Source organism: Balaenoptera physalus (genome assembly GCF_965194825.1).
Source record: "Balaenoptera physalus genome assembly, chromosome: 2".
In the NCBI taxonomy this organism is placed as follows: Eukaryota; Metazoa; Chordata; class Mammalia; order Artiodactyla; family Balaenopteridae; genus Balaenoptera; species Balaenoptera physalus.
This window is the reverse complement of record NC_138883.1, coordinates 25,481,276-25,503,614: the sequence shown is the minus strand read 5'-3', so window position 1 is coordinate 25,503,614 and position 22,339 is coordinate 25,481,276. Positions and strand designations below refer to the sequence as shown.

The window sequence follows — 22,339 nt, the reverse complement described above, 5'->3', positions numbered from 1 at the left end:
GGCAGGAGGAGCAGTGGGGCAGAGAGAGTTCCAGAAGTTCCACTAATTAAGCTTCCTTCACCAGGAGGAAATGTCAGGAGTGAGGAAGAAGTTCCCTCCCTCATATCCTTCCTTTCTGTCTGTGGTCCTATCCCATTCACGTGACCTGTGACCTCTTTCTTCCCTCTAGGGTTGGCACCCCTGGCATCTTTCTAATAGTGTTATTCTTATGCCTATTGTGTCCTGGGAACTTGATGCTTTGCACAGCGCTCTGCATATAACAGGCCCTCACTCAGGACATACTGGGAATCACGAAGCTTCAAATTGCCATTTTGAGACTGAGGTTTTCTATTTTCTCTTTAGCTTGCCCTCTTGTTCCTAGCCTTGGGGGCACTGTTTTATTAAATCATCAGTGCTGATGAACCAAACCATCTTTGCAGGAATATTGTATAAGTGTGAAATCATCAATCTTCCTTTTTTTTTACAAAGACCTCATCAAGGAGAATCATTACATTTTATGGGTGAAAATGTGGTTCTGAAAATTACTTAATGATCAGCAAGCAGTGGCAGAGATCCAGAAGAGAACAGAAAATCCTGTCATCCATTTTGATAGCTCAGTAATAATATGCACATCTATTTCACATATACAGCTATTTCAAAGTCTGATAACATTTATTTCTTATCATTGGGAATCTAGTGAAATAGCTGTACTTTCTTTGCTCTTTCTCTAAATTTATTTACCTATGCCTTACTAATGGACATTTAGGTTATTTCTGATGGTTCACCGCCACAAGTATCATTGCTACGAACATCCTTGTGCTTTCAGGTCTCCCTGCCCTGATCCGTCCTGTCCCCTGCTGCCTGAGTTAAGGGAGGGGCAGGAACAGAACCTCAGTAGGTGCTTAGGGGCCTCTGGGTAAATATACCTGCAAGGTTTTGGCCTAACCCCTTTCCTCTCTAGAAAACAAAGAAGCATTTGTGCACCGGGCCACCACTGTTCCTCTCTCTCTTTCTTATCTTCTTGGGCATCATGAAAGGGTTGGAGATGACGCACAAAGATTTATAAAGGAAGATGGAGATACGGCTGTGTGTTAGGAACGCAGGAAAGCATATAGACCCTGGCAGGCTTCCACGTGGACCTGTACGGGGGCTCTGCACTCATGTAGCCCTTTAAATTCCCTGGAGGGCTCTGTGCTGTCTGGGGGTGCTTTTGGAGTCCACATGATTGGCCGAGGGGTTGCAGGAAAGCGTATGAGCTTGGGTGTCTGTGATGGGGAGGCAGGCGCAGGAATGGGCTTTGCTTCTGCAGAAGGACTTCTGCCAGAGGTGTGTGTGTGTGCATCGCGGGGGCTGCTGACAGGGAGCTACATGTGCCCGAGTGTGGATGTGACCAAACTCAGGGATATGCTGCTGTTAAATGAAGCGAGGCATTGCCATGGCAACACAGCTCTCTGTTCCCAGCCAGATGCCAAGCCCTTAAATTATATTTTTCTGGCTGAAAGCGCCTCAATCACCTCTGGTCTCCCAAGCAATGGGGGTGCGGGGGCAGCAGATGCCTCACCCTCATCTCCAACCTTTTCACAAAGCCCAAGAGGTGATAAGCAGGGGAGGTGTCATGGGGGCACTGATGAATCTTGTCTGGGGGAGGCCCTGGGAGTAGCCTCTGGTGAAGGGGCTTGGGGACAGCCATGGATAGGGCCCCCTTCTATTATCTCTGGGTCCAGTGATCTGGGGTTAACATTCTCCAGCACTTCATTCTAGAAGGAAATTTGTACAATGAACGTCAGTAGAGATGCCAATCATTTCTTCCGCTAATCATTTCCTTTCCTTCCACCCATTATCCTTCCTTTGATTTTGATGAGCAAAGTATCCCTGTGTCCCTGGCCACAGCTGACCGGACAGTGGGAACATGAAGAATACCAAGCGGATTCTCCTCCAGCAGTCTGGATGGGGGTTAATTATCTATTTGCAAACAGCCTGGAAGGTTTAAGGTGCAACTTGGGGGCAGCTTTGTGTAAGTAAAATCAGCAGAAAGGGTCTGCAGTCCCAGGAAGCGGACACCGGCAGAGGGAAGCAAAGACCAGAGAGGGTGGCGGAGGGAGGGAAATGTGGCAGTTGCTGTGGTCCAGGGGTCTTTCCTGCTTCTGGTTCTCAGGGAGGGTCTGTGCATTTCCTGCCCTCAGATGCTTTTTGTAATTTGGTAAGTTTGTGTCTTGCAGTGGAATGGTCCCTGATTAAGGCATGAGGAGCACTTGCATAGGGTTTGGTTGATGATGCTGGAAGTGCCTTTTCTCACCGCATTCCCACTTAGGATAAGCAGTAAACTCCTCAAAAAAGGTTGCCTGGAAAATTTTCAATTGTGCAACAGTATTTTATTGAGCAGCTATGTACCAAGCAGTATTCTAGATGTTAGGGAAATATCAGTGAACGAGACAGAAGAGAGCCTGCCCTTAGGGAGCTTGCTCTTTGGAGGACACAGATAATAGAGTGAACAAAGGACATGATAGCAGACATTGCTAAGGGCTATGAACAAAACGAATGAATCATACAGAATCATAAACTATTAAGGTTTGAAAAAGTCCTCAAATTTTCCAGATGCTTTTATTCCCACAAGACCAAAGAAACAATAGAGATAATAAATGGCCTTTAGCCACACAGGAGGGTAGTGAAGCTACGTCCAGCTCATTCTTTGCCATCTTTTATGTTCCTTCCTGTAGGAAGCCTTTCCCTCCCAGCTCTCTGTTATATGCCCCTCCTGTTGCACCTTGCACTTGGCTCATCACAGCGTATTTTATTGCCTGTTTACGGAGGTATTTTTCCCACTTACTGTAGGACCTGAGGGCAGAAACAATGCCCATCACATTCGCATAACACAGTGACTCACACTGCATAGATGCTTAATAAATAGTTGCTGGATTAATAAATAACAAGGGCTGCTGCCTGACAGACAGCAGCAACACTGATGTTTCCTCAACTCCTGTAGGCAATTCTTCTACCATGCGACCCCTCCAAAGGCAGGAGTAGTTGGATAATGACACAGACATGGCACGGTTGTCTTCAGAGATAGGAGAAGAATCTTCCATGGCCAGAACCCAGGCAAGGTGGTTTGTTGACTCTTTTACAGCTGTTGAGATCAGAGCCTTTGTGTTGAGCACCTCTTAAAAACGAAGGCAAAGCATTTAGGGCCTCTACCTGGTGGCTCTCAGGAAGCGCTTGATTCCTGTTGATGGGAGCAAATGGGAGCAGCCGGCCATCAGTTGGGCACATTTTCGGGCCTGATCTCACTTTGTAGACAGGACAGTTCACATCTAACAAAAGGGAACACACACTGAACCCAGGAAAGGTACACGCACATGAACACCCACCAGTGTGCCCCCAAGAGCAGATTTTACCTCTCCTCCCTCTTTCCCTCACCTAACAAATAGTAAATAATAAATCTTAGGGCCCTGTGGACGTCAATGCTATCTGCCCAGCCATGTCCCTAGAATACAGTAATCTTTTTCAGGGGAGGACTGTGGCCCTCGCCAACTGGTTCAACCTTAAGGCTGACTGTTTACTGCCCTAGCAACCAAAGCCCACGCTGGTGTTTCCATGGCGGAGGTAGAACAAGGTTTCTAGGCGCGGCAAGCTACCTGAGCTTAGGACAGACACAAACATGATGGAGGTTGGTTCTCTTGCCTGGAAGGATAGGATCATACATTCCCTAGTCAGCCCATGGAGAATCCCAACCCAGAAACCAGAACTAAAGCCTTTGTGGGAGCAGCTGAAACTGGTTGCTTTCTGCATCACTTAACACAGTACCCGATCTTATTTATAATAGGAAACTTCCAGAGAGTTCGGAGATTTATTTCCTCCATTTTTCATTACTGCATATAATTCTTTACAGGGTTTGCTATGCGTAATTAAAAAAAATTATATGAGTAATACATAAATATGTTCTTATAAAAGAAATCAGACCACACAAAAGCATATAGAGTAAAAAGTCCCTTCTACCACCTCCCAATCCCTCTCCTTCCCACTGTTACGTTTGGATGTATCTTTTCCCCCATCTTTACACACATGTACGTGCATATACAGGTAATAGTCTTGTTTAGTTTTTACATTTTAATTCATACACTGTACATAGAATTTTGCTATTTCATGTTTTTCAATAACCAATGTGTCTTGGAGCACTTTTTTTTTTTGGCCACACTGCGCGGCATGCAGGATCTTAGTTCCTGGACCAGAGCCCCCTGCAATGGAAGCGCGGAGTCTTAACCACTGGACCGCCAGGGAAGTCCCTTGGAGCACTTTTCATGTCAGTACATTATTGTGAAGGGCTCCATAGTATTAATATTCCATAGTGTGTATGAACCATAATTCAAATAACTTTCTCTACTGATTAACATTTGGGTTGTTTCTAGTTTTCCACTATTTTGAACACTGTAATGAACATCTTTTTACACATATCATTGTGTCCCTGATAGGCATTTCTATAAGGAAGATACCTAGAAGTAGAATTGCTGCGTCAAAATTTAGCTAAACATTGATTATAATAGCTTTATCAATGTAAATTTCATTTTCACACATCCCACCAACACTGGGCATCCATTCATTCAACAAATATACAGTGAGAAACTACTATGTGCCAGGCACTGTTCTAGAAAACTAGGGCACATCTCTGCCTCAGGGCACTTAGAGTCTAGTGGGGGGAAACAATATTATTTCCTTATTTCTTAAAAATAAGGAAAAAAGAAATTACTATTAAAAAGAAATTATTATTTCCTTACTTCCTATAATGAAGTTTTATGTCATAAATGCTATGGAAAATAGAGCGTGGTAAAGAAAATGAGGAATGGCAGTGGGGTTGAGGTTTTGAATAGGATAGTGAAGGCAGGCCTCACCCCGGTGATTCTGAGCCTTCCTTGAAGGAAGCGAGTGCAAATCTCAGAGAACAGAGTGTTCTAGGCAAAGGCAAGTCCAGCTCAGAGGTCAGGGATGTGCTTGGTCTGTTCAGAGGGGCAGCAAGGAGGCCAGTGTGGCTTGAACAGAGTGGGCGAGAGGACCAAGAGGACATGGGGGGCCAGAATGGGGAGGGACTGGTAGTCAACTAAAAGGGCTTCGGCTTTTACTCAGTGCAACAAGTGACATTAGAAAGTTTTGAGCACCAGAGTGACATGAGCTGCCTTACGTGTTAACAGCCTCTCTTTGGCCATAGTTAAGAATAAACTATGAATAAACTATAGGAGTAGAAGGTAGGGACAAGCATGGAAGAAGTCAGAAGGCTATTGCAATAATAATCCAGTTGACGGATGATAGTGGCTTGGGTCAGGGCGCTACAGGCAAAAAGAAGGGATTAGATTCTGGATACTTTGAAAACAGAGCCATATTTACCATTAAGAAATAGGGTGGAAGTAAAAAGAACAGTCAAGAGGTTAAAATTTCCTTAGATTTTCCAAATAGATGGGTACAAACATCTTATTTACTTACATCTCATTGCTTTAATTTGCATTTCCCTAACCCCTCCTTACCTTCCTCTTTCCCTTGGTTAACACTTGACTTCCTTACCAACAATCTTGCTTACTGGGTAGCCTTGCTGTTTAGCCAAACTCTGAGATTAATTTCTTATTTTAGAAGAACAGCATTGCAGACCTGGTAGGTAACACAGGATTACTCGGTCAAACCTCCTTAAAGGTGAGAAAACTGGGTTGCTCAAAAAGGTTAACTGAGGCTCAGTGGAGTGACTTATTCAAGGTCACACAGCTAAGTGTTGGAGCTTTATTAAAATTTACCTTTCCTGATAACCACTCTATTTCACTTTCCATCGTCTATCCCATCTTATCTTAGAAATCTGTTTTTCCAATAAAACTAATTGAGAACCAGCAAACTCATTTCCATGAGGGCTCAAATTTGGATAGGATAGTTGATCAAAAGGATTGTCAATAAAAATTTACTACGCAGGCTAAGAAACTAGATTTGCGTTGCTTTTTCCACTGTAATCTTCAAAGCAGAAAACAGGTGAGGTGTCTTTCCTGCCTAGCTCTGCCAGCCCCTCATTCACACTGAGATCAATAATCATTCCTCAGGCTCCTTTCCGCCTCATTACCATTCTAATTTGCCTTAGTAGAATCTAACTAGGGTATTAGGGTTTTATTTTTTTTCCCTACTCTAATAAACCAAGCTTTTAGATTAAGGGAAAACAGAAAAGGGATAAGACCAGCTTATCTTAGTAAAAAAGGAATTGGGAAAATTAGAACGTGGCAAGCCAAGTCTTGCTGAGTTTGTCCTGTTCAGCACATCTCTGTCTCACTGCGGGCCTGGGATGCTTTAGGAAAAATCTGATGTAGGGTGCTGGAAACAGGCAAGAGGCTCTACTGAAATAATAAGCAAGCAGTAGTGAGAAGATCTATCTTAGCCAGATGAAAGGGCCACAGACTGGAATGGAGCTGATGAGGGCAGTTAAAACGGTGAGAGGACACTCTACAGAGCTGCTGCTGCTGAGTGCAGTGTGTGCCTTACCTGCCCCTTCCAAAAAAGCATCACAAAGGCCTTCTTCAAAAGAGCAATTTATGCTGGCGATAGAAAATTTGGGAGATGTAAGATTATAACCCTCCAGCCTTTTCTGTGCATACAAATTGTGCATACAAAAAGCACTGGTAAAATGCTTGTGCATTCTGTTGTTAAGCTGTTTTTCTCAGTTAACATATTGAGCATTTCTTCTGATTACTGAATATGTCTCTAAAACGTGACTGATAGTTGTTATATAGTATCTTATTACATAAAATAGTTTCCTCCAACAAGCTCCTCTTGTTAGACAATGTTGATGTTCCTAGATTTGCGTTCTAATATATTTCAAGTAGAGACAGAATTACAGGGTAAAGGACTATCTTTTTTAATTGGAAAAAAATTCAAGCATGTATTCTTTATTTAAAAAACGACTTAGGGACTTCCCTCATGGTGCAGTGGTTAAGAATCTGCCTGCCAATGCAGGGGACACGGGTTCGAGCCCTGGTCCGGGAAGATCCCACATGCCACAGAGCAACTAAGACCATGTGCCACAACTACTGAGCCTGCACTCTAGAGCCTGCGAGCCACTACTACTGAACCCCGCGTGCCACAACTACTGAAGCCCGCATGCCTAGAGCCTGTGCTCTGCAACAAGAGAAGCCATTGCAATGAGAAGCCTGCGCACCGCAACAAAGAGTAGCCCCCGCTCGCCGCAACCAGAGAAAGCCCGCGCGCAGCAACGAAGCCAACGCAGCCATAAATAAATAAATAAATTTATTAAAAAAAAAAAAAGACAAAAAAATTTTCAATGTAAAAAAAAATAGAAATACAGAAAAGCACAAATAGAAGAAACATCAACTATAATCCCACTATCATTCACACTTTGGTGTACATATACTTCAAGTTTTTAAAAAATATATAAACAGTCTATACAGAATTAGGTTACTATGCATGGTTTCATAACTGGATTTTCTCATTAAACACAAGTATTTCCTCATATCTTTACTTGTTCTTCCAAAACATGAATTTTAATGGCTATAGTTTTCCTCTGTATGGTTATGTCATGTCCACTAGGATATAAGCACCACAAAAGCAGGTACTTTGTGCAAATCAAAGAACAGTGCTCAATAACCATTTATTGAACACACATGAATTTAATCAACCAACTCCTTGTTGCTGGATATTGAGCTTATTTCAAACTATTATATTCTTATACAAAAATCTTGCAGACAGCTCTAATTACTTCCTTAGACTCAACTAGGAGTGAAATTTATTGGGTCAAATGGTACACATTTTAGAACATAATTAGGATGACCATATAATTTATCATCAAACCAGAACCCTTCTGAGACGAAAAGGGAACATCATTCAGGACTACCCTGGCCCAACTGGGATGTACAAAAGAATTACAGGTTACATGATGCCAAACTGAGCCTTAGAGGTTATAGCAAGTTACACTGCCACTTGCAGAGCATCAGAGTGCCAGTTTCCCCGGACCTAACATTTTGTGACTCCACTCTTGATACCACATACATCCTAGAACACAGAGTATCTACCCTGGCATTTTTGATATAAAATAATAAAGAAAACAAAATATCTTCCCCTTGATGTTTTCTCTTGGTTTCAGGTTCCTTTCTAGGGGTCTGGTTTCCTTTCTAGGTGTTGGCAAACGTTTGCTGTAGAGCCTGGATCATATCTTTTAGACTTTGTTGCAATTATTCAACTCTGTCATTTCAGCATGAAAGCAACCACAGATAATCTGGAAATGAATTAGTGTGGCTGTGTTCCAATAAAACTTTATTTATGGACACAGAAATTTGAATTTCATATAATTTTCATGTGTCACTAATATTCTTCTTCTGAGCTTTCCCCCCCACCATTTAAGAATGTACAAACTATTCTTAGTCCATGGGCAGTACAAAAACAGAGAGTAGCTCATAGTTTGCTGACACCTGACTTAGAAAACATCTGGTAGACAACTAAAACAAACTTGGTGGGGGGGGATAATCCTCATTTAAATGTAGAAAAATCACCAATTTTTCCTTTTTCCTTGAGCTGTATAATTTCTGCTGTCAAAGTATAGTTGCATTATATACATCTTCAACTATATGTGCCTCACAGAAATATACATAAAAACGAGAGAGAAGTGAACTGTGCAAACAATTCTGCTCAGCCCTCTCCACCCCCCAAATGAGTCCAGGAGCACATCCCTAGAGGAAGCGTGGGCTGGCAGAGAGGAGTCTTCCATCCTCTTGTCTGGCCTCAGTTTCCACATGCTTCTCACAGCATATATATCTTGCTTGATGGAGTGTGAGTTTACAGTTTGAACATGTATTTTTTTGTAAAATATTGACCCTGAACACAAGCTAATACTTTCATCTGATAATCAACTGACTAAAGAGCAATCTTCTAATGCTGAAAGATAAGCTGACTGCTGGATTTACTAAATGACATGTGTTGGTGTTCAGTGGGTCACATATAATGTACAGTGTTCATATAATGTACATTATAAAAAATTTAAGGGATTTTTCCAGTGGTAATTTTAACTATATAAAATTATCCTATCACGAACAAATTTTAGAACCTATGTATGTACACATAAAGGATGAACCTGTTAATTTTTATTCCTTCAAACAAAAAAAACCTACCAAGGATTACAATATAAACTCAACATTCAACACTCATAAGAAAAAAAAGGCAGGACAGAGGAGAAATGCAAATTTGGCAAGTCATGTCGCAAGCAGCAGGCATCAAAGTAGCTTCTGGTCAGTTGTCCACACAAACAAATAAGCTGGGATGTTTCTATGAGTCCAGATAGTAATAAAATATTGGCAATATTATGTATCTAGAAAGGAACACTAAATTTCCATTATTGTTTGAAATAGCAATATCCATCTAGGAGGATGGTAATAAATATTTTCATTTTATGAGTGAGGAAACTGAGGCCCACCGAGACACAAGGTAACTTAAAGGCTCAGGGTATACCGAGCTGAGCTGGTGGGGGTACACAGATTAAACTCAGTGTTTCGTGCATTTTCCATGCTGTCTACAACACAAAAAACCGCAGTGACTGGAGTATCAAGGAATATTCTCTCCTGTGAGACAGCCACAAAGAATACTTAGGGCAGAAACGGCTAGAGGGCTTCAATAGCATGAACAATACAGCAAGTGAAAACAGGAAAAAACAAATCCCAGATACACTTACCCTCAAACATAGATACAGATCTTTAATTTAAAACTGAGTAAGTTTATTCATGGGGAAAACAGTTACAGAACACCCTTAGGACTTTTTTAGTCCAACAATTAAAATTGCGTTTAAAAGCCAAAGGGGAAAAAAAAAAAAAAAAAAAAAAAAAAAAAAAAAAAGCCAAAGGGAAGAGTTTACAGACCTGAAAGACATCTGAGAAACTACTGTCCCTCTTTCCTTGGGTTTATATGTATTTACCGTTTAGGCAAGAGAGATAGCTGTGATTAATGTCTTTTCTAGGAGATGTGATTTCCAGTTCCATTGTCTTAAGTGTACAGGATTTTTCTGTGAAGGCCAGAGAAGATCAAAGAATTTGGTGTTGATTGGAAGAATTAAGAAGGTAAGACTAATGGTTGGTTCCTGGAACCACAATTTTACCACAAATCACTAGACGGGGTGGTGGAGGGGAATTATGTTTTCCATCAGTAAAACCTGAGGTATTTAAAGATTCCACAGACATGGAAACTCACGTCTACCTCGCTCAGAGATAACGGCGAGGCTGAGAAGGCTGTTGTGGGAGCTCATACCTCCTTGGACTTCTCACATACGTTAGTGCCAAAACCTAACCGGGACTGGACCGTGTCAAGCACTTCTCTGACCAAAGTGGTTAATCAGTTTTCTCTTCAGGATGGGTTCCAAGGCAACAGTGTGATGAATGATGAGTTTTTCCCTGTCTCTGCTTTTGGCCTGTCTTTGTGCTGAAGTCTGCGGCAATACAAAACAGCATGGTCATTTACTGTAAGACCTGCCTGAGTAAAAGAATGGGGCTCTCCAAGTCTCAGCAGTCAGGGTTTAACCTAGCTCGTTTTACTTGGCTCTTCTCATCATCCAGATGGCAGGAACCCTCTGTGGTGATGTCTCTTTTATTCTCCTCCATGGGTTCCAAAGGGAAGTCATGACCTATGGCCAGCACCTGCCGGACAGTCATGTTAACACGAGCAGTTTTCAAGTAGCTGGCGCACACCTGCCAGTCCTCCACAGAACAGGGCTCCACCACTGAGTCTCTGGGGAGGTCAGCTGGGAGAGGCGTCTCTAGGCAGCAAGGCAGGCTCTCACCTTCCGGACTGGGAAGGACCCTCGGGACTGCATGGTTCAGCAGGCGGCTGAAACCTGACATTACCATGATGTCACCACTGTGCATAAACATGGGGGTGGGGGCTTCATCTCTTTTGAGGCCACCCAGGAGAAAGATGGCAGACTGTCCGAAGCTATAAAAAAAAAAAAAGTAAAACAATACACATAGTAAGTTTCTGTTACTAGCCACGAATGGGAAAGTTACTGCCCACTGCTTTTTTATTTTTTGGTTGCACTGTGCAGCTTGCGGGATCTTAGTTCCCTGACCAGGGACTGAACCTGGGCCCACAGCAGTGAAAGCATCAAGTCCTAACCACTGGACCACCAGAGAAGTCCCAATCCTCCTTTTTAAACCATGCTAAGATCCTTCTTTTCCGGCTTGTGTCTATGAGCGACCAGCCCGTGATCTGCTACTTAAACTTATTATAGCCCACAGAACTGCTGCAAAATAAAATCTGAAGCAATTAAATAAGCAAATTAAAATTTATTTGGGTCCTTTACTATATATTTATCATTCCTGTTCACTTTAAAGATAAGGCAATTAATAAAAGATTCTGTTCATGCACTTTCCTCATGAGATACAGGTGCAGTACTTTGCAAAAATATAAACTTACATTTAAGGAGACAAGGAGAGTAAACTATTCGGGCTTCTGTGCTTTGCTCTTCTCTATTCCGAAAAGGTTGCTCACTTTGCCTTATGGCCTTTACCACTTATCTATTCCACAGACACTGACAATACCTCTCACTATAAAAGACAGACTCCATGCATCTTAAACAGAAATATTCATTGTAATTTGGTCATTACTCTAAAAGGACTAGGCTAATTTTACTTATGATACATGGCTAAGATGCCCAGAAATGAAAGATTATAGAGTCCAACCATTTAAAAAATTTAATGTCTTATTTATTTATTTAAGCTTAGAAGTTCTTTAGAAAAAGGAATGAAATGATAAAAAGTAATTCAAAATCCCTAGACCCAACTTACCTGAACGAAAGCAGGGGTTTGGAGTGATCTAGTTCAGATCTGTCTACGTGGATTCCTAGCGTGGAGTCTAATCGGTAGTAATTCAGGATACCTGCTTCGGCTCGGAAACCCTGAAATCCACAGGCAGCGGCTACTTGCTCTGAGAGGAAAGCCAGGTCAGAAGGGAAAGGTGTATAATGATCTGCTGAGTATTTCTTTGATAAAAGTAGGGAGAATAAGAAAAATAAACAATGATCTCAGGAAAACACGAAACTGTGGCATAAGATTAATTACCACTTTAAAATCATCTAATTTACATGTAATATATTGATTGATTGATTTACAATGTTGTGTCAGTTTCTGCTGTACAGCAAAGTGATTCAGTTATACCTATGTATACATTCTTTTTAATATTCTTTTCCACTATGGTTTATCACAGGATACTGAATACAGTGCCCTGTGCTATACAGTAGGACCTTGTTGTTTATCCATTCTCCATATAATAGTCTGTATCTGCTGACCCTAAACTTCCAATCCCTCCCTCCCGCATGGCAACCACAAGTCTGTTCTCTATTACATGTAATATTAATATAGCATGATTTACCCACCCCTTAAAATTTTTTTTATTGAGGTATAGCTGATTTACAATATTACATTAGTTTCAGGTATACTACATAATGATTCAAAATTTTTTTTTTTTTTAAAGATTTATTTATTGATTGATTGATTGCTATGTTGGGTCTTCGTTTCTGTGCTAGGGCTTTCTCTAGTTGCGGCAAGCGGGGGCCACTCTTCATCGCGGTGCGCGGGCCTCTCACTGTCGCGGCCTCTCTTGTTGGGGAGCACAGGCTCCAGATGCACAGGCTCAGTAGTGGTGGCTCACGGGCCTAGTTGCTCCACGGCATGTGGGATCTTCCCAGACCAGGGCTCGAACCCGTGTCCCCTGCATTAGCAGGCAGATTCTCAACCACTGCGCCACCAGGGAAGCCCCCCAAATTTTTATAGATTATACTGTATTTACAGTTATGATAAAGTACTGGCTATATTTCCTGTGCTGTACAATATATCCTTGTAGCTTATTTATTTTGTACATAGTAGTTTGTACTTCTTAATAGCCATCCATTTTTGAGGCAACCAATAATCTAATAATGGGTCAATTCAAAATACTGAGCACCTATTATATGGTAGGCACTGTGCTATGCAGTGATAAATCAGGCAAAGTCACGCTATATAGAGTCAACATATGAAGCAATTACACCTCTCTCTGGTATACTCTACTCCCAAACAGGATAGTTCTCTTAGGGTAAAAGGCAACTCAAAACTATCACTACCAAGGGGTGCCTAAGGAAACACGCTGACTAAATGTTATGTAACCTGGACGGGATCCTGGAACAGAAAGTCCATCAGTTAAAAATTAAGGAAATACAGATGAAGTATGGATTTCACTATTATGATAATGTATTACTGGGACTTCCCTGGTAGTCCAGCGGTTTAGACTCCGCACTCCCACTGCAGGGGGCCTGGGTTTGATCCCTGGTCAGGGAACTAAATCCCACATGCTGCAACTAACAGCCTGCATGTCACAACTAAAAGATCCCGCATGCAGCAACGAAGATCCCACGTGCCGCAACTAAGACCCAGCGCAGCCAAATAAATAAATAAATATCAATATTAAAAATAATAATAATAATGTATTACTATTGGTTCACTAATTGAGAAAAAGGTACCATACTAATATGATGTTAATAAAAGGGAAAACTGAGTGTGGGGTATTTGGGAACTCTGTACTACCTTTTCAACTTTTCTGTAAACCTAAAACTATACTAAAATACAAAGTTTATTTAAAAAAAAAAAAAGGAAACTCAAATACTATAGCCAGTTTGATTTTGGACCCCTCAGCCTGCAACGTAGTTTCATGTGATTTCACTGGTCAATCTGATGGGATGACATGCTCAAAACATCTGAATTTAAACCGACTTACACTGTGGTCAAGGCAGGACCTTAAAATGGAAGTAATTTTCAGCACTTATCCCCTGAACTGCCTCTATTTTTTGTACCTAAGGATCATAAATATCCTTTTTCTCTTAAAAAACAAAAAACAAAGGCCAGAACACTCTCTCTACAAAACATACACAATTTCTGAGAATGACAAGGCAGCAGCCTCCTACGCAGATGAGTCTGAGGGCTAGTCTGGCTATGTAAGCCAGCAGCATCCTGATACTCTTCCTTGGTCTGATGCTCCTCTCTCATTCCTCCCGTTACTCAATCAACCTCAAATGTGGTTAGAAAATCCACTTTTGTCTCACATCCCCACTAGTGTCCACTACCTGGAGCAATGGTCACAGCTCTGGAGAGAAGTGAGCTACTTTTTTTTGTCTTCAGTAAGTGATTATTACTGGGACAAAAGACAATTTGGTACACACCTGCTCCAAAGCACAGAGGATTCAATACAGCAGAAACAATCCATTAACAGGAATGCGAACAGTAACAACAACTAGAAACCTAACATACACACACTAATCTTTCATCCACATTTAAAAAAACGGCCTTCAATATATTTTTGTTATTTCAGTATATTAATATACTTATTGTTTCTCTTCCTCTTCCTCATTTTTTTCATTTTTTCCTTATTAGTCATCCATTTTATACACATCAGTGTACACGTCAATCCCAATCGCCCAATTCATCACACCCCCACCTCCACCCCCGCCACTTTTCCCCCTTGGTGTCCATACGTTTGTTCTCTGCATCTGTGTCTCAACTTCTGCCCTGCAAACCGGTTCAACTGTTCCATTTTCCTAGGTTCCACATATATGCGTTAATATACGATATTGGTTTTTCTCTCTCACTTACTTCACTCTGTATGACAGTCTCTAGATCCATCCACGTCTCAACAAATGACCCAACTTCGTTCCTTTTTATGGCTGAGTAGTATTTCATTGTATGTATGTACCACATTTTCTTTATCCATTCGTCTGTCAATGGGCATTTAGGTTGCTTCTATAACCTGGCTATTGTAAATAGTGCTGCAATGAACATTGGGGTGCATGTGTCTTTTTGAATTATGGTTTTCTCTGGGTATATGCCCAGTAGTGGGATTGCTGGGTCATTTGGTAATTCTATTTTTAGCTTTTTAAGGAAGCTCCATACTGTTCTCCATAGTGGCTGTATCAATTTACATTCCCACCAGCAGTGCAAGAGGGTTCCCTTTTCTCCACACCCTCTCCAGCATTTGTTGTTTGTAGATTTTCTGATGATGCCCATTCTAACTGGTGTGAGGTGATACCTCATTGTAGTTTTGATTTGCATTTCTCTAATAATTAGTGATGCTGAGAAGCTTTTCATGTGCTTCCTGGCCATCTGTTATGTCTTCTTTGAAAAATGTCTATTTAGGTCTTCTGCCCATTTTTGGATTGGGTTGTTTGTTTTTTTAATATTGAGCTGCATAAGCTGTTTATATATTTTGGAGATTAACCCTTTGTCCGTTGATTCATTTGCAAATATTTTCTCCCATTCTGAGAGTTGTCTTTTCGTCTTGTTTATGGTTTCCTTTGCTGTGCAAAAGCTTTTAAATTTCATTAGGTCCCATTTGTTTATTTTTGTTTTTATTTCCATTACTCTAGGAGGTGGATCAAAAAATATCTTGCTGTGATTTATGTCAAAGTGTTCTTCCTATGTTTTCCTCTAAGAGTTTTATAGTGTCTGGTCTTACATTTAGGTCTCTAATCCATTTTGAGTTTATTTTTGTGTATGGTGTTAGGGAGTGTTCTAATTTCATTCTTTTTACATGTAGCTGTCCAGTTTTCTTTCCCAGCACCACTTATTGAAGAGACTGTCTTTTCTCCATTGTATATCCTTCCCTCCTTTGTCACAGATTAGCTGACCATAGGTGCATGGGTTTACCTCTGGGCTTTCTATCTTGTTCCATTGATCTATATTTCTGTTTTTGTGCCAGTACCATATTGTCTTGATTACTGTAGCTTTGTAGTATAGTCTGAAGTAAGGGAGTCTGATTCCTCTAGCTCCGCTTTTTTCCCTCAAGACTGCTTTAGCTATTCGGGGTCTTTTGTGTCCCCATGCAACTTTTAAGATTTTTTGTTCTAGTTCTGTAAAAAATGCCATTGGTAATTTGATAGGGATTGCATTGAATCTGTAGATTGTTTTGGGTAGTACAGTCATTTTCACAATATTGATTCTTCCAATCCAAGAACATGGTATATCTCTCCATCTGTTGGTATCATCTTTAATTTCTTTCATCAGTGTCTTACAGTTTTCTGCATACAGCTCTTTTGTCTCCCTAGGTAGGTTTATTCCTAGGTATTTTATTCTTTTTGTTGCAATGGTAAATGGGAGTGTTTCCTTAATTTCTCTTTCAGATTTTTCATCATTAGTGTATAGGAATGCAAAAGATTTCTGTGCATTAATTTTGTATCCTGCAACTTTACCAAATTCATTGATTAGCTGTAGTAGTTTTCTGGTGGCATCTTTAGGATTCTCCATATATAGTATGATGTCATCTGCAGTTTTACTTCTTTTCCAATTTGTATTCCTTTTATTTCTTTTTCTTCTCTGATTGCCGTGGCTAGGACTTCCAAAACTATGTTGAATAGTAGTGGTGAGAGTGGACATCCTTGTCTTGTTCCTGATCTTACAGGAAGTGCTTTCAGTTTTTCACCATTGAGAATGCTTGCTGTGGGTTTGTCATATATGGCCTTTATTATGTAGAGGTAGGTTCCCTCTATGCCCACTATCTGGAGAGTTTTTATCATAAATGGGTGTTGAATTTTGTCAAAAGCTTTTTCTGCATCTATTGAGATGATCATATGGTTTTTATTACTCAACTTGCTAATATGGTGTGTCACACATTGTTTGATTTGCGTATGTTGAAGAATCCTTGCATCCCTGGGATAAATCCCACTTGATCATGGTGTATGATCCTTTTAATGTGTTGTTGGATTCTGTTTGCTAGTATTTTGTTGAGGAGTTTCGCATCTATATTCATCAGTGATATTGGTCTGTAATTTTCTTGTTTTGTAGTATCTTTGTCTGGTTTTGGTATTAGGGTGATGGTGGCCCCATAGAATGAGTTTGGGAGTGTTCCTTCCTCCGCCATTTTTTGGAAGAGTTTGAGAAGGATGGGTGTTAGCTCTTCTCTAAATGTTTGATAGAATTCACCTGTGAAGCCATCTGGTCCTGGACTTTTGTTTGTTGGAAGATTTTTAATCACAGTTTCAATTTCATTACTTGTGACTGGTCTGTCCATATTTTCCGTTTCTTCCTGGTTCAGTCTTGGAAGGTTATACCTTTCTAAAAATTTGTCCATTTCTTCCAGGTTGTCCATTTGATTGGCATAGAGTTGCTTGTAGTAGTCTCTTAGGACGCTTTGTATTTCTGCCATGTCTGTTGTAACTTCTCCTTTTTCATTTCTAATTTTATTGAGTCCTCTCCCTCTTTTTCTTGATGAGTCTGGCTACTGGTTTATCAATTTTGTTTATCTTCTCAAAGAACCAGCTTTTAGTTTTATTGATCTTTGCTGTTGTTTTCTTTGTTTGTATTTCTGCTCTGATCTTTATCATTTCTTTCCTTCTGCTAACTTTGGGTTTTGTTTGTTCTTCTTTCTCTAGTTCCTTTAGGTGTAAGGTTAGATTGTTTATTTGAGATCTTTCTTGTTTCTTGAGGTAGGCTTGTATAGCTATAAACTTCTCTCTTGGAACTGCTTTTGCTGCATCCCACAGGTTTTGGATCATCGTGTTTTCACTGTCATTAGTCTCTAGGTATTTTTGGATTTCCTCTTTGATTTCTTCAGTGATCTCCTGGTTATTTAGTAACATATTGTTTAGCCTCCATGTGTTTGTGTTTTTTATGTTTTTTTCCCTGTAATTCATTTCTAATCTCATAGTGTTGTGGTCAGAAAAGATGCTTGATATGATTTCAATTTCCTTAAATTGACTGAGGCTGGATTTGTGACCCAAGATGTGATCTATCCTGGAGAACGTTCTGTGCGCACTTGAGAAGAAAGTGTAATCTGTTGTTTTTGGATGGAATGTCCTATAAATATCAATTAAATCTATCTGGTCTATTGTGTCATTTAAAGCTTGTGTTTCCTTATTAATTTTCTGTCTGGATGATCTGTCCACTGGTGTGAGGTGTTAAAATCCCTCACTGTTACTGTGTTACCGTCGATTTCCTCTTTTATAGCTGTTAGCATTTGCCTTATGTATTGAGGGGCTCCTATGTTGGGTTCATATATATTTATAATTGTTATATCTTCTTCTTGGATTGATCCCTTGATCATTATGTAGTGTCCTTCCTTGTCTCTTGTAACATTCTTTATTTTAAAGTCTATTTTATCTGATATGAGAGTCTGTATGTGTCCCTAGGTGTGAAGTGGGTCTCTTGCAGACAGCATATATATGGGTCTTGTTTTAGTATCCGTTCAGCGAGCCTGTGTCTTTTGGTAGGAGCATTTAATCCATTCACGTTTAAGGTAATTATCAACATGTATGTTCCTATGACCATTTTCTTAATTGTTATGGGTTTGTTTTTGTAGGTCCTCTTCTTCTCTTATGTTTCCCACTTAGAGAAGTTCTTTTAGCATTTGTTGTAGAGCTGGTCTGGTGGTGCTGAATTCTCGTCTGTAAAGCTTTTGATTTCTCCATCGAATCTGAATGAGATCCTTGCCGGGTAGAGTAATCTTGGTCGTAGGTTCTTCCCTTTCATCACTTAAAGTATATCGTGCCACTCCCTTCTGGCTTGTAGAGTTCCTACTGAGAAATCAGCTGTTAACCTTATGGGAGGAGTTCCCTTGTATGTTATTTGTCATTTTCCCCTTGTTGCTTTCAATAATTTTTCTTTGTCTTTGATTTTTGTCAATTTGATTACTATGTGTCTCGGCATGTTTCTCCTTGGGTTTATCCTGCCTGGGACTCTGTGCTTCCTGGACTTGGGTGGCTATTTCCTTTCCCATGTTAGGGAAGTTTTTGACTATAATCTCTTCAAATATTTTCTCCGGTCCCTTCTCTCTCTCTTTGCCTTCTGGGACTCCTATAATGCGAATGTTGTTGTGTTTAATGTTGTCCCAGAGGTCTCCTAGGCTGTCTTCATTTCTTTTCATTCTTTTTTCTTTATTCTGTTCCACAGCAGTGAATTCCACCATTCTGTCTTCCAGGTCACTTATCCATTCTTCTGCCTCAGTTATTCTGCTATTGATTCCTTCTAGTGTAATTTTCATTTCGGTTATTGTATTGTTCATCTCTGTTTGTTTATTCTTTAATTCTTCTAGGTATTTGTTCTTTAATTCTTCTAGGTCTTTGTTAAACATTTCTTGCATCTTCTTGATCTTTGCCTCCATTCTTTTTCCGAGGTCCTGTATCATCTTCACTATCATTATTCTGAATTCTTTTTCTGGAAGGTTGCCTATCTCCACTTCATTTAGTTGTTTTTCTGGGGTTTTTTCTTGTTCCTTCATCTGGTACATAGCCCTCTGCCTTTTCATCTTGTCTATCTTTCTGTAACTGTGGTTTTTGTTCCACAGGCTACAGGACTGTAGTTCTTCTTGCTTCTGCTGTCTGCTCTCTGGTGGATGAGGCTATCTAAGAGGCTTGTGCAAGCTTCCTGATGGGAGGGACTGGTGGTGGGTAGAGCTGAGTGTTGCTCTGGTGGGCAGAGCTCAGTAAAACTTTAATCCGCTTGACTGCTGATGGGTGGAGCTGGGTTCCCTCCCTGTTGGTTGGCCAGTGTCCTTGTCCCCACGGTGAGCCACAGCCACCCCCTGCCTCTGCAGGAGACCCTCCAACACTAGCAGGTAGGTCTGGTTCAGTCTCCCCTGGGGTCACTGCTCCTTCCCCTGGGTCCCGATGCCCACACTACTTTGTGTATGCCCGCCAAGAGTGGAGTCTCTGTTTCCCCCAGTCCTGTCGAAGTCCTGCAATCAAATCCCACTAGCCTTCAAAGCCTGATTCTCTAGGAATTCCTCCTTCCGTTGCTGGACCCCCAGGTTGGGAAGCCTGATGTGGGGCTCAGAACCTTCACTCCAGTGGGTGGACTTCTGTGGTATAAGTGTTCTCCAGTCTGTGAGTCAACCACCCAGCAGTTATGGGATTTGATTTTACTGTGAGTGCACCCCTCCTACCGTCTCATTGTGGCTTCTCCTTTGTCTTCAGATGTGGGGTATCTTTTTTTGGTGAGTTCCAGTGTCTTCCAGTCGATGATTGTGTAGCAGCTAGTTGTGATTCTGGTGTTCTCACAAGAGGGAGTGAGAGCACCTCCTTCTACTCTGACATCTTGGTTCAGAGCTGAGAAGTGAGCTTTAACTGCACATTAAGAAAGACTTTTCTGAAAAGTCTTTGATGGATGGCCAAGCCTCTTCAGTTGGAATCTGTTTTACTTTTTTCTTCTTTTCCTGAACTGCAAATAAGAGCTCCTATTTAATTTCTCAAAACTAAGGGTGTAGTTAGAGAACTTTAAGGTTTTCTCTACCGTTTTGTTTTAGTCCTTCAGAAGACCAGCCACTTAGAGCTCCTGTTCTAGCACTAGATTACCTCTGCTATAATGAAAGAATTACCTTTTTGGGCTTTCATCCCTATCCAAACTGTCTATGTACTACTCTTCTTTCTTAATTCTGTTTCTCTTTTTCTGATTACCCTTTCAGTGTTTTTGATAATTTTCACTCCATGTTTTTCTTAGTAAATGAGGTCAACTTATTCCTTGGGGAATAACAATATCTACAGTAAAATTAATATCATAAAGAACAATAAGCTAACATTTATGGTGTTAGTACATTTAACTGCTTAGAATAGCCAGGCACTGTTGTTATTACTACAAAGGCGTTAATCATTTAATCCTCACAACCACCTTATGAGGGAGGCACTATCCATACTGAAGCCAAGATTCAAATCCAGGCTGTCTAACCCAAAGAAAACCACATGGCCATTTCCCCAAATACAGATGTCTAGTTTTCCATTAAATCTAATCACTGAAAATAAGAATTTTATCATGAATAGCTCTGAGCAACATTTACCATTATTTTGAGTAGTTAACATAATTATTAATGAGGTGGGTTGACTGAAACTATGGAGCTCTTAAAAAGTAACTGATTAGTAGGAAGATGGTCTATACCAATTTGCTTTATCCAGTTTACTCTCAATTAGTCCTTCCACTTGGTGGCAAACATCTCACTGAGAAAAGAGGCACTGAGATGCCAGCGATAAAGGAGGCATTTTCTGAATTGTAGGGGTCAGGAAAGAAGAAATTGTACCTCAAGAAAACATGGAACTTTGTTAACTGTAGGACATTCTTTCCCATCTCTCTCCTGATCAGACCTTATATAGCAGTCAAAGGCGTATAGATCTTGAAAGTTCTTTTGTGAGTTGATGGAAGAGAATACCAGAAGTACATGGAGCTTCTTTTACTCCAGGCACATAGTATGTAGAAAATAAATGATCAACAAACACTAAATAATAATGGAAATAAAGATTGTAATTGAGAACTGCTCTTGAATACAGTAAAGAAAAATCTGTATCCCTGAAACCTCCCCAGAAGAAGCACCAATGACTTCTGAGAAAATAATATAACCTTAGAACATATGAAAAAGTAATTTCCTCTTGATAAATTATTCATTCCTCTTGAGATACCATAACAAGAGGATTTTAGGAGGGAATAAATAAAAGAAATCCTTCCGCAAATGTATAATCTGATACTTTAAGCTTGGCCAGGAAGAAGTCAAACTATGTGGGCCCAAAAAGCATAAAAATGGAAAAACAATGGAATTAGCAAGAAAATTTGAATACCTTATTGTCCCAGTTATAATGGTAGCCTAGGGTCACCCAGCGTAGTTTCTCTAGTAAACTTCGGGGTCTCCGTTTATTCACTTCTTTATACCTGCAAAGATTGGAGACAAAAGATGATTTATTCATTTCAAATGGCAGCAATAGCCTGTTGTATGGATCCTGGAGTCTAAATTTGGTATTCTATATAAGCTGTTAGCCAAGATCTCCACAGGGGAAATTAGAACAGAAATGAGTTGACCAAGAATACAATACTACTAAAACACACGTTAGCATTTCTAATTTCTAATCGTTGGTTCTAAATCCTCTGCTGAATGGGATCAATTTTAAATGTCAAATCTCTAGCATCTCAATAATGATAAAACAAAATGACAACAGAAATGCCTTTACCTGTCCATGGGAAATGGGACGAAGAGCCCTACAGATAACTGAAAATTTGGCTAACAGAACATGTTCAGTTTGGTTTGCCAGAAGCAGGATGTGATTAATTATAGCTATCACTATGTCTAGAATAATGGTGGCTTCCCAGAATTGTAGTTTGGGGGAAAAAACATTTGGCAAAATACAGTATACAATCAAAAATGACTGGTTTAACATGACTTCTTTAACCCCATATTAACAACTCAGATAACTGAGGCTCAGCTAACAATTAAGGGCCACCGTAATTGATTTGGTTTCTGACATTCCCTTATTCAAACCACAGGAGGTTTCTGTAAAATGGAGGTATCCTTTCTGTAATTATATCTTGTCTAATCAAATCTATGGGATTAACTACTCTTTTTCTTTTCTTTTTTGGCCATGCTG

General features: G+C 40.3%; 1 protein-coding gene across 1 annotated transcript in view; it reads right to left on the bottom strand.

The window, feature by feature from the left end:
- Window positions 1-9,691: 9,691 nt before the first annotated feature.
- Window positions 9,692-22,339, bottom strand: part of ALKBH1 (alkB homolog 1, histone H2A dioxygenase) — a gene marked incomplete at its 5' end in the record, with an annotated part of 30,360 nt that continues 17,712 nt past the window's right edge. Inside the window, 3 exons of the mRNA XM_082451390.1 lie at window positions 9,692-10,920; window positions 11,772-11,965; window positions 21,539-21,629. Of these exons, the coding sequence (XP_082307516.1) occupies window positions 10,491-10,920; window positions 11,772-11,965; window positions 21,539-21,629 (715 nt within the window). The 3' untranslated portion in view covers window positions 9,692-10,490. The remainder of the gene's footprint in view (window positions 10,921-11,771; window positions 11,966-21,538; window positions 21,630-22,339) is intronic.